The following is a 13,545-nucleotide window of genomic DNA, read 5'->3' as shown; positions in this document are numbered from 1 at the left end:
TTTCCCTTCCTTTCATCTGCAACACTTTCAGATGTTTATAAGTACCGACAACCTGAAACATTCCTCCTGTTCTCTTCACAGCTGTTGCCTGACTTATTGCGTCATTTCTCTTTTCCTTTCTTTTCCAGCTTTCTTTTTTTCCCGTCCTACCTCATTTTGGAGTGCTCAATGCTAACTCTGTCCAAAACGAGCGTATATTTTGTTTCCCCAACAATACTAGCGCTCATCTCAAAGAAGAAATCTGATCATGGCCACATTGTTGCTGTGTGAAGGTTGGCAGCCACATTCCTTCATGAACAGTGACTACATTTCAAAAATATTTCATTGGCTATGAAGTCCTTTGGGATGTCCTGTGGTCATGGAGGATGCTAATAAATATAAATCTTCCTTTTTCTTTTCTTTCACAATCAATTACTAAGTAAATTAACTCTGCAGTGGGTTTTCAGCTAGGAATGGAAATGGAAATGAAGCCACTTTGATGTGTGATGTATTCTCAATTCTCAATATTTATGCTCAGGCAGCATGTTAAAAATTCACCCCTTTATCTCTACTTGTTTTGTTCAGTTTGGAATGTGAATTAAACTCCGGTTATTGAACCTCTATCCTCAGCTTTGATTTCAGATCCTTTCGTTGGGTGCAGACAATGATTTTCGCGATTCAGGAAATAAACAAAGATAAAATGCTTCTTCCAAATATAAAACTGGGTTATCAGATTTATGACACCTGTGCGACACACACCCAGTCTCTCAGATCAGCCTTAGCATCTACGAGTGGAGAGGATGAAGAAATATCCAGTCATAACTGTGAGGGATTCTCCTCCTTTCCTGTAATTGTCGGAGACTCAGGATCAACACAGTCCATGATTATACAGAGAACACTGGGCCCTTTCCGAATTCCAATGGTATGTTGTAAGTTTAAGGACTGCAGTCTGACATCCACCCTGAGCAGAAACTTCCTTCAGCTGTCTGAGGCTGAACCAGATTGTTCATAACCCCAATCACACATCTGTACCATCACCAAGATTGCCTATTTCCACATCCATACCATCGCCCCACCCCTACCTTGCCTCAGCTCATCTGTTGGAAAACACCCCCACCCCACCCATGCCTTTGTTACCCCTAAACTTGATCATTTCTATGCTCCCCTGGCTGACCTCCCATCTTCCAAACTCCATAACTTGAGCTCATATATAACTCTAATGCCAGCACCCTAAACTGCACCAAGTCTCATTCATCCATCACCCCAGTACTCGCTGACATACATTGGCTCCAAGTCGACAATGCCTTGATTTTAAAATTGTCACCCTTGTTTTCAAATCCCTCTGTGGCATCGACATCCCTATCTCTGTAATCTCCTCCAGCACCTTAACCCTCTGAGATATCTGTGTTCCTTAATTTTGGCCTCTTGAGCATCCCCCAAATTTCATCATTCCAACATTGGTCATCGTATCTTCTGCCAAGGCCCTAAGCTTTGTAATCCCCTCCCTAAATCTCTTTGCCTTTGTATCTCTCCTACCTCCTAGCAGACGCTCCTTAAAATTTACTCTTTGGCCAAGCTTTGCTCACCTGTCCTAATGTCTCCTTATGTGGCTCAGCATCAAATCTTGTTTCATTTTGCTACTGTGAAGCCCCTAGGGACATGTTACTACATTGGAGGGTCTGTATAAATGCAACTTGTTGTTGCAATCACTAATTTGACGCATAACATGCCATTGGCACTGTGTAATACAGTGTGATAGGATTGCAAGTTGTCAATTTGTCCCAGTTTACCATGATGAGTTGACTACTTTGGCCTTGCCATTAAGAGTCTTGGATGAGTAACGGCCAAGAGGATGTAACACAAATTAAAAAGCAAGCAATGGTTTTCCTTTGGTTTTCCCTTTACTCTCTTACCGATAATCAAGAAGTCACTTCCATCAGAATTGACAGACGTGAAGACAGATTTCACTTCCACCATCCAGAATATAGCCAGTAACAGTACCTTCACAGCATCTTTACAGTGCAGAAGGAGGACATTCAGCCTATTGAGTCTGCACTGGCTCTCTAAAAGAGCTTTCCACCTAGTCCCACTCACCTGCCTTATCCCTGTAACCCTGCACATTCTTTCTTTTCAGGTAGCAATCCAATTCCCTTTTGAATACCTCGATTGAACCTGCCTCCACAACCCAATGGGTGAAAATCTTTTTCCTCAAATCACATTTACTCCTTTTGCCAATTATTTTGAAACTGTTCCCTCTAGGTCTTGATCTTTTGAGTGGGAACAGTTGCTCACTATTTACCCTGTCCTTATATCTCAGCATCTTGAATACCTCAATCAAATCTCCTCTCAGCTGCCTTCTCTCCAAGGAAAAGTGTCCCAACCTCTCCAATATACCCTCATAGTGACAGTTATTTATCCCTGGAATCATTCTTGTGCATCTCCTCTCTACTCTCTCCAATGCCTTCACATCCTTCCTCACGTATGGCGCCCAGAACTGGACACAGTACTCCAGATGAGGCCTAACTAGTGTCTTATACAAGTTCAACATGACCTCCTTACTCTTGTACTCAATGCCCCTATTAATAAAGCCTAAGATACTATATGCTTTATTAACTGCTCTCTCAATATGCTCTACCATCTTCAATGACATATGTACATATACACCGTGGTCCCTCTTTTCCTGTACCTCCTTTAGAGGCTCTCCCTTTATTTTATACTGCCTGATCATATTTTTCCTGCCACAATGAATCACCTCACACTTCTCTGCATTGAACTTCATCTGCTACTTGTCTGCCTAATCCACCAACATGTCTATGTCCTTTTGAAGTCAAGACTATCCCCATCACAGTTGACAACATTTCCAATCTTGATATCATCTGTAAATTTTGAAATCATGCCCTGCACACCACAGTCTAGATCATTAACGTATATCAAGAAGAGCAAGGGTCCCAATACTGACCCCTGGGGGACTCCACTACAAACCTTTCTCCAGTCTGAAAAACAACCACTTATCACTACTCCCTGTTTCCTGTCAATCAGCAAATTTCTTATCCAAGTGCCTACTTTCCCTTTTATTCCGTGACCTAGAATTTTGCTCACAAGTCTGTTGTGTGGCACTATATCAAATGCTTTTTGAAAATCCATATACATCACATCAACAGCGTTTCCCTTATCAGCCTTTTCTGATACCACCTCAAAAACCTCCAGCAAGTTGGTTAAACATGATTTTCCCTTAATGAATCCATGCTGACTTTCCTTAATTACCCTGCACTTATCTAAGTGACTATTAATTTTATCCTGTACTATAGTTTCTAGAAGTTTCCCTACCACTGAGGTCAAACTGCCTGGTCTGTAGTTGCCAGCTTTACCCTTGCACCCCTTTTTGAACAAGGGTGTAACATTCGAAGTTCTCCAGACCCCTGGCTCCTCCCCTGTGTCTAAGGAAGATTGGAAGATTATCACCAGCGACTCTGTAATTTCCACACTCACTTCCCTCGGTACCCTTGGATGCATCTCATCCGGTCCTGGTACAATATCTATTTTAAGTAAAGCTAGCCTTTCCAACATCTCCTTCCTCTCGATTGTAAGTTCTTCTAGTGTATCAGTTACCTCCTCTCTCACCTCGGCTTGGGTAGGATCTTCTTCCTTTGTAAAGGCAGATACAAAGTTCTCATTCAACACCTCTGCTATTTCTCCAGCCTCCATATGTAAATCCCCTTTTTTGTCCCTAATTGACCCTACTCTTTCTTTTACCACCCATTTATTATTTACACGCTTATAGAAGACCTTGGGATTCCCTTTTAAGTTCGCTGCCAGCCTCTTTTCATGCTTTCTCCTTGCTTTTTTTATTAGCTTCTTCACTTCCCTTCTATATTCAGCCTTATTCACCATTGTATTTTCTACCTGACATCTGTCATACGTGCACTTCTTCCTTTTCATCTTTACCTCTATCTCTCCCATCATCCAGGATGCTCTGGATTTATTTGTCCTACCTTCCCCCCTCAAGGAAATATACTTTGACATTGCTTGCAATATTTTTTCTTTGAAGGTGGCCGATTGTTCAGCCACCATCTTTTCTGCCAACATTTGATTCCAACTCACTCGACTCAGATGCATTCTCATCCCCTTGAAGTTGGCTTTCCCCCAATTAATTATCCTTGCTCTGGATTGTTCCCTGTCCTTTTCCATTATTAACCTAAACCTTTTGATACAATGGTCACTGTCCCCTAGAGGCTCTCCGACTGATATTTGATCCACTTGGGCCAACTCATTCCCCAGAACCAGGTCCAAAAGTGCATGTCCTGCCTTTGGACTGGAAACATACTGCAGGTGGGCTCTGCAAAAAGTGGCCAATTTGCTCCTCCTGATGACCACCCAGGCAGTGAAGGTGAAAATAACCCTTCACCCTTACGACTCCAGCATAGGAACAGGTTGAGACGACCCAAGCCTGTTTTGTTTTCAATTAGATTATGACTGACCAGAACCTCAATATTCAAAAGGCCATTGGATAAATACTTGAAAAAGATAAAAAGAAATCTGGGCTGAACGGAAACTGCAGGAAAATGGAACTAACTGAATAACTCTTTCACAGAACAGCACAGGCATGATTGTCCAAATGGCCGCCTTTTGTATTGTACCATTTTGTGCTTTTATAATAGCCAAGAACTTTTCAGTGCTATATTAAAAACGACATTGTTGATTTTCTCCAGGTCAGCTACTTTGCTTCCTGTGCCTGTCTAAGTCACAGGAATAAGTTCCCGGCCTTTTTCAGAACAATGCCAAGCGATGCTCACCAGGCTCAAGGTGTTGCTCGACTGGTGCAGCGGTTCGGCTGGACCTGGGTTGGCTCAATCGTAGGTGATGATGACTATGGCCATAATGCAATTCAAGCATTCAGCGATGAAGTCAGGAAACTTGGTGTCTGCATCGCTTTTACTGAAGTCCTTCCAAAAGTGTACTCCAGGCAAAAGATACTTCAAATAACAGAAACCATTAAGACATCTACCGCGAGGGTCATTGTCATGTTTGCCATTGAGGGAGATGCATACCCTTTAATCAGAGAAGTTGTAAAGCAAAATATCACTGGGAGACAATGGATAGCGAGTGAGGCCTGGGTTACATCTGCTTTGATTGCAACCAAAGGAAATTTCCTATCTTTGAGCGGGACAATAGGATTCGCAATTCACAGAGCAGAGATTCCAGATCTGAGAAGTTTCCTTCTTCAAGTCCATCCTTTCAAAACTCCAAATAATCTCTTTGTGAATGAATTGTGGGAAGCAATGTTTAAATGTTCCCTTGGGACATCAGGTACCATTAAAGGAATTAACACATCAATAATCACTCATGAGCGATGTACAGGCTCAGAGGATTTAAACAATACGTACAGCATATATTCAGATGTGTCTGAACTGAGAGTTTCTTATAATGTGTATAAAGCCATATATACAATAGCTCATGCCCTTCACAATCTGAACTCTTGCAAAAATGGCACTGGGTCACTGCCAAACGACACCTGTGCCAATATTTTCAACTTCAAACCATGGCAGGTAAGAGATTTTGGACTTCTTGAAAAATTCACACAATTTTAAATGTGAGAACATAGAAACATAGAAACTAGGAGCAGGAGTAGGCCATTCGGCCCTTCGAGCCTGCTCCGTCATTCATTATGATCATGGCTGTTCACCCAACTCAATAGCCTGCTCCCTCTTTCTCCCTATATCCTTTGATCCCTTTCACCCCGAGAACTATATCTAACTCTTTCTTGAAAACATAAAATGTTTTGGCCTCGACTACTTTTTGTGGTAGCGAATTCCACAGGCTCACCACTCTCTGAGTGAAGAAATTTCTCCTCATCTCAGTCCTAAATGGTCTACCCCGTATCCTCAGACTGTGACTTCTGGACTCCCCCACCATCGGATTCTTCCTGCATCCACCCTGTCTAGTCCTGTTAGAATTTTATAGGTTTCCATGAGGTCCCCCCTCATTCTTCTGAACTCCAACAAATATAATCCTAACTGACTCAATCTCTCATCATATGTCAGTCCCACCATCCCAGGAATCAGTCTGGTAAACCTTCGCTGCATTCCCTCTATAGCAAGAACATCCTTCCTCAGATAAGGAGACCAAAACTGCACACAATATTCCAGGTGTGGTCTTACCAAGGCCCTGTATAATTGCAGCAAGACATCCCTGCTCCTGTACTCGAATCTTCTGGCTATGATGGGCAACATACCTTTTGCCTTCTTTACCGCCTGCTGCACCTGCATGCTTACCTTCAGCGACTGGTGTATGAGGACACCCAGGTCTCGTTGCATATTCACCTCTCTCAATTTATAGCCATTCAGATAATCTGCCTTCCTGTTTTTGCTACCAAAGTGGATAACCTCACATTTATCATATATAATTTTAGAACATTTCTGTCCAGCTGCTGATATACTTCGTACTCCAAGTTTTGTCCTTTTTCACCAATAACTATGTTATAGCTGTCGAGTTGCCACACCCCTCTTGGCCAATGAGGAACTGAGCAGATCAAACCCAATATCAATGCCTTATCTGTGTTGGCTAAGATCATCTCATCTATGACAGTAACAGGCTGCCAGCCTCAGTCCCTTTGAGGTTAGTGAGGTGAAAAATAATGAGTCAAGATTTCCTGCTTCTAATTTTCACAAGGGATAAACCTCACGTCTGAACATTGTTTAAGGCCAGAATGGCCTTTGCTTTAATGCTGCCCACTGTCAAGTGCTGACATCTAACCTTATGGGATCAAATGTGACACATGGAGGCCAAGTTGTACCATGCTTTTAGAAGAGAAAGGGAGAAAACTGTAAGATGTGGTTAATTAATTGCCTTGTTGCATGTATGTCTGGCTATATGCGCACACATGAAATAGGAGCAGAAGGGGATTATTCAGCCTGCTGCGCCTGCTGCGCCATTCAATAAGATCATGGCTGATTTGTTTGTATTACTAATTCCACATTCCCATCTGCTCCCGATAACCTTTGATTCCCTTGCCTAAGAAGAATCTATCTACCTCTGCCTCAAAGGTATTCAATGACCCCACCTCCACCACCTTCTGAGGCAGAGTTCCAAAGTTGCACAACCCTCTGAGAGAAAAAAAATTCACCCCATCTCTGTCCTAAAAGGGCACCCCTAATTTTAAAACATACGAAACTACCTTGTTGCAACTGTCACACAGAATGGGCAGATTTCCATCTTCACTGCTTGGCCAGGGAAAATCAAATTATATGATTAAATTCTTACATTCATTGACAATGCTGAATAAATGTTAACAGTGTAACACCTGATTTATAATTTATGCAGATACAGTATCTTAGGCACGGGGTATCTTCTAGTTATGTTGCTGCATTTGTAAATACAACATTATGAGTTCTGATGTTTAAGGACAGCCATTAACCTGTGTTCTAATCTTTCCAAAGCTCCTCCATTACCTGAAAGAAGTGAGATACACCACTAAATTAGGGGAAGAGATCTATTTCGATGAGAATGGGGATCCGCTCGCATCATACGATATAATCAACTGGCACAAAAACGCAGATGGTTCCGTTAATTATGTTCAAGTCGGCAGGTTTGATGCTGCTTTAGGTTTGGGGCCCGACCTTCTGATAAATGAAAGAAATATTATTTGGCACAATAATCAAGTGATGGTAAGTTGGATCAATTGTTCATTAGTTCTACAAGCAGCACGTTTTGCTGATAGATATTGGCACTGGGATCGGTAAGAGTGACCATGAAGCTGCCTGAATGTCATAAAACCAACAAGTTCATTAATGTCTTTACCTGGCCTGACCTTTATGTAACTCCAGTCCCACATCAATATGATTGACTCTTAGTTGCTACCTTGAAGGGCTCCAGCAGGACACTTAGCAACTTTTCAGAGTAATTAAGGATGAAAAGTAAATACAACAGTTTGTATTTGTATAACACTTTTTGTAGTATAAAGGGTTAACAGAATGGATATGCTAATCTGAGGTACATGATGACGTAGCATTAACATCAGGCAGTCATGAGCTAGGCACTCTAGGCAGCCGACAGGTAGCCCTGAGGGGAGATGTGCCTTCCCTGTAACACACTATTTACAGTATGTACATAGTTAAGTCAACTAGTTTTTAAGTAAATACCCTGATGCAGCTACAGTTCTTATTAGAATCCTGGTTTTGCATATTCCACACCTTTAACATCCCAATGCACTTCATTGGAGCATTATCAAACAAAATTTGACACTGAGCCTCAGAAGGAGATTTTAGGCCAAAAACATGGTGAAAAAGATAAGTTGTGAGGTACAGCTTAAAGGAGGAGAGGAAGGCAGAGAGGTGAAGAGGTTTGTGGAGGAATTCCCCCAGCCATTAGCGTCTTGACAGCTGAAGGCACAGCAGCCATTGCTGGGTGATGAAAATCAGGGGATGAGCAAGTGGCCAGAATTGGAGGAGTGCAGAGATCACAGAGGGTTGTGTGGCTGGAGGAGGTTACAGAAATAGGGAGGGAGCAAATCCACGAATATATTTGAACACAGGTATGAGGATTTTAAAATAGAGCTGTCGCCAGACCAGTGATCAATTAGGTCAGCGAGCGACGGGTGCTGATAGAATAGGCCGTGCCATCAATCTCTACATCCTGCGAATGACTAAAGACAAAATGTTGATCTTTAATAGATTATGTATGAATTGATCATTGGTGTGTGTTTCTCATTTTTGTAATTTAGGTCCCCCAGTCAGTGTGCACAGATAGTTGTCCTCCTGGCACGAGGAAAGCAGTTCCAAAAGGACAACCACTTTGCTGTTCTGGTTGTTTGCCATGCCCTGATGGTGAAATCAGTAATGACACAGGTAAATGATTAACTCTCCGTAAAACCCGTGTCAGGACTTGGGGGGCTTGCACCCCTTTAAGGCAGGAACAGACATGGCAGCAAAGCTTTGTTGTGAATCGACTTTATTGAGACAAAGCCAGGATACATTTATTAAACCCTCAGATAAACTATGCCAACAAACTGAGGTGGTGGTTTCAGTTTAACTCGGATTATACTATCTGTGTCAAGCTCTGGATGGCAGAGTGCACAAATCGTTTCTCTCACAGTTTTGTTCTTTTGGTATTCAAGCCTCGCTCTCTCTCTCCCTTGTCTCTTGTCTTGTTTGTACCTCTGAATGGTCTCTCTCTCTCTGCTGCACAAAGACAAAATGAGGACATCTTTTATCCTGGCTGTTATTCCATTAAGCCCTCCCTTCATCCCAATCATCTTCAGCCCTGTGTGTGAGAATACTGTCCTTGACCAAGCAGGAATAGTTTATGTGGATGTTGCTAACCTTGCATATTTACGTAAGTGATGCCCTTTGTGTGTATGACTGTGTATTTCAATGTTTTGTGAAGTATGAAACTAGACACTAATACTTTTCTCAATAATAGGTTTATTCACGGAATGCAGCATTACATATGCCTGTTTCCTACCTACCAACCGAATGACCCATCAACCTCTCTTTATACTCTTTTTGAACAATAAATCAATGAAGTAAACTAATTAACAAATAAAAGTGACAGCTCCTTAAAGGGGCACTGTAACAAAATGGCAAAATTTCAACGGAAACTTAAATCAAATGAAGATATAATTTCCGAGCTGATGATATGCTCCAGCCCCTCCGGTGCCCACTGGTCGCAGCAGCCTCTCTTTACAAATGCTATAAGTACTTAATTAAACAATGTCCTTCACTTGTGTATCTTAATTAACATACCATAGACCCCACATAATGTTATTAAATCTCCCTTTTACCTTTTCTGTTTTAAGGGGGACAATCCCAGCTGTAACTGAAGTGAATTTCTCAATTCCTTTCTTTTACTGTTTGGTTTGCTGTGAACTTGGCTTGGACCCTCACTTTTCAAGAAAAACGTATGACAAGATGGTGTGGAAGATGCTACATTTGAGATCCATGTCCCTTTGTGTTGCCAGAATTAGAAAAAAATAGAACCATTATTGTGATAATAAAATAATCTGAATTTTCAATAATATTTAAATGTCGCTATTTTTAATTGAATAATCACCTGGCAATGGACAAAAATGTAAGTAATTGGTCATAACATAGATCCATAGGACCGAAGAGCACAGAATGAGGCCATTTAGCTTATTATGCTTGTGTTGGCTCTTTGGTAGAGCTATCCCAATTAGTTCCATTCCCCTGTTCTTTCCACATAGCCCAATATTTTTTTCCCTTCAATTACTTATCCAACTCTTTTGACTGCTATTATTAAATCTGATTCCACCACCCTTTCAGACAGTGCATTTCAAATTGAAAATACCACCTTCTGTGACTGTGATCATGGTGCATTATCCCTACTTATCCCCCTTGAACACTCTGGAGCCTTTGGCATGGTTGATCATGCCAGCTTCCTCCAATGCCTCTCCTCTGTTATCAGGCTCAGATTGATCTCCCCCTCTTGGTTCTACTCTTACTTGTTCAATCAGCCGCAACAATTCCAAAAATTGCTTCTCTTCCCACCCCTACACCATTACCCCGATTTCTCAAGGATCCATCCTTGGCAGTCTCCTTTTCCTCATCTATATGGTGGGTCTTGGTGACATTATCAGTAGAGAAGGGAGTCATCTTCCTTTAGCACATTAATGACGTCCAACTATAACTGTCCACAGCTTTCCCAACTCTTCCATTGCCTTTGTGTTGACACCCATTCATGGATGAGCTGCAATTTCTTTCTAATGAACATTGAGAAGACCAAAGCCATTGTCTTTCACCATTGCCACAAATTCTGTGCCCCGATACTGTTTCCAACTCTTTTCCAGCCACTGTCGGATGCTAAAGTTGATGGCTCACCATCCTGTTTAACCACAAGCTGAGCTACAGACCCCATAATCTCTCTACTGACTTCTGCCTCCTACACTTTTTTGACTGTCTGTCTCCACCACTATCTCAGTCCTTCTGCTGCTGAAGCATGCTTCCATGGCTTTGACACTTCCAGAGTTGACTATTCCAATGATTTTCCGTACTTTTCTCTCTGTAAACTTCAGCTCATGCAAATATTTTCTGTCTCATCCTGAACTACACCAAGTTTAGTTTATCCCTTTCCTTTGTAATGTACATTGGCTCCAACTCCCCCAATACGTTCAATGTAATGTTCTCACCTTTGAGTTTAGATCGTTCATGGCCTTAGCCTTTCTTATCTCCAAAATCTTTTCTGGCACTAAAACACCCTCCTCACCCCACCACACCTCTTTCCCCCCCTTCTCAGCTCACCGCCCCCCCCACTGGCCAGGCTCAACTCTCCTTTGCTTTAACTCTGACCTCTTGTACACTTCCCTCATCTCTTTGTTCAGCCATTGGCAGCCTTGTCTTGAAGAGCACAAGTCTCACCTTCTTGAATTCCTTCCTTACAACGTCCCAGGCTCTTTTCCTCTCTCTCTCTTCTTTAAGAGCTGTCTTAAAATTCACCTCATTTTAGTCACCCTTCTTCGGGCCTCCTTTCAGCCAAAATCTATTTTTTTCATTAAGCCTCTGCAAAGCATTGTTGTGTGTGTTTTTTTAATGTTAAAGATGTTCTATCAATGCAAACTATTGTTGTTCTATCCTTAGATTCACTAAACTGTATCCCATGTGTGCTGGAAGACTGGCCCAATCCACAACGGAATGAATGTCTCCCTAAAGAAATTGAGTTCCTCTCATTTGAAGAGGCAATGGGAATCACACTGACGACTATGTCCTTGCTCGGAACGGCCAGCACAGTGTCTGTTGCAGGCATCCTCTGGTATTACAGGAAGACTCCGATCGTTCGAGCCAACAATTCCGAACTCAGTTTCCTTCTTCTCTCCTCATTGATGTTGTGTTTCCTGTGCTCACTGACCTTTATTGGCCAACCATCAGTGTGGTCCTGCATGCTGAGGCACACACTGTTTGGGGTCAGTTTTGTTCTCTGCATCTCGTGTGTGCTGGCCAAAACCCTGGTTGTCCTGATGGCGTTTAAAGCCACACTTCCTAACAATAACATGATGAAATGGTTTGGGACTCTGCAGCAAATCCTCAGCGTCCTTCTCTGCACGCTTGTCCAAGTTGTAATCTGTGTTGTCTGGCTTCTTGTGTCCTCACCATTTCCAGTAAAGCAGACCAAATACTACAAAGAGAAGATTATTTTTGAGTGTGATTTGGGCTCAGTGACAGCATTCTGCTGTGTGCTGGGTTATATCGGCTTTCTGTCCTGCATGAGTTTTGTTCTTGCATTCTTAGCTCGAAAGCTGCCAGATAATTTCAATGAGGCCAAGTTCATCACCTTTAGCATGCTGATTTTCTGTGCAGTTTGGTTGACCTTTATCCCGGCCTACGTCAGTTCTCCTGGGAAATACACTGTGGCTGTCGAGATCTTTGCCATTTTGGCATCGAGCTATGGTCTGCTTATCTGCATATTTGCACCAAAATGTTATATAATCCTATTAAAACCAGAAAGAAATACTAAGAAATATCTTATGAATAAAACAGGTTAGGGCAAATCTTACCTACAATCTTAATAATATCTTAATCCTAAAAATAGGTAATTGGAGCCTGATCAGTTATCCGACACAAATTGACTCCGAAGCATGCCAGCTGTCTGCATTGGCCATTTCCTGCTCAAACCTCCACTCAAATTCAATTGCCGGCTGCCAGACATAAATTGTTCCAAAAACCAGTGCAGTCAGGCAATTTTTTGGAATGTAATTATTTGTTTATTTCAAAATATTCCTTGATATATTTAAGAGCGGTAACCTGGTGCCGTTTTATTAATAAGGCTGAAAATGGATTTCTCACAAAAATTAAGCTTTTTTTTACTAAATGCTTTGTCCACCACCTGTGAGCACCCTGATTATAAATGATTGAAATGATTTTAAAAAAGCTACACAGAACCATTTACGAGCTTCATTGGTGAACAGTCAGGTTTTTAGTAAATTAAATTGTTTTTAAATATTGAAAAGTTTTTGAATGGTACCTTTGTGCTGTCACCACTGCACGGTGGGTAAGTTAATCTTAAAACTCATGAGAAGGGCTGCAAACAGGTTCAATTAGCGGGTAAAAGGAGTAACTCACCTCCTGATTCCCCGAAGCCTGTCCACCATCTACAAGGCACAAGTCAGGAGTGTGATGGAATACTCTCCACTTGCCTGGGTGAGTGCAGGTCCAATAAAAGTCAAGAAGTTCAATGCCATGCAGGAATAAGCAGCCCACTTGATTGGCGCCCCATCCACCACCTTAAACATTTGCTCCCTCCACCACCGATGTACATTGGAAGCAGTGTGTGCCATCTACAAGATGCACTGCGTCAAGCCTTCTTTGACAGCACCTTCCAAACCTGTGACCTCTACCACCTAGAAGGACAAGGGCAGCAGATGGATGGGAACACCACCACCTGCAAGTTCCCTTCCAAGCCACTCACCGTCCTGACTTGGAAATATATCACCGTTCCTTCACTGTCGCTGGGTCAAAACCCTGGAACTCCCTTCCTAACAGCACTGTGGGTGTACCTACACCACAGGGACTGCACGTTCAAGGCGGTTCACCACCACCTTCTCAGTGGCAATTAGGGATG

General features: G+C 42.2%; 1 protein-coding gene across 1 annotated transcript; it reads left to right on the top strand.

The window, feature by feature from the left end:
- Positions 1-616: 616 nt before the first annotated feature.
- LOC144694099 (extracellular calcium-sensing receptor-like) lies at positions 617-12,469 on the top strand. Its single transcript, XM_078564458.1, has 6 exons — positions 617-901; positions 4,689-5,064; positions 5,140-5,525; positions 7,416-7,643; positions 8,699-8,822; positions 11,568-12,469. The coding sequence occupies exons 1-6, from the start codon at positions 644-646 to the stop codon at positions 12,467-12,469; spliced, it is 2,274 nt and encodes a 757-aa protein (XP_078420584.1). The 5' UTR covers positions 617-643.
- The last annotated feature ends 1,076 nt before the right edge of the window (positions 12,470-13,545 follow it).

Source organism: Cetorhinus maximus, chromosome 19, assembly GCF_964194155.1.
Source record: "Cetorhinus maximus chromosome 19, sCetMax3.hap1.1, whole genome shotgun sequence".
NCBI classification, from domain to species: Eukaryota; Metazoa; Chordata; class Chondrichthyes; order Lamniformes; family Cetorhinidae; genus Cetorhinus; species Cetorhinus maximus.
Note: the sequence above shows the minus strand (reverse complement) of the source record. Positions and strands in the feature narration are given on the sequence as shown.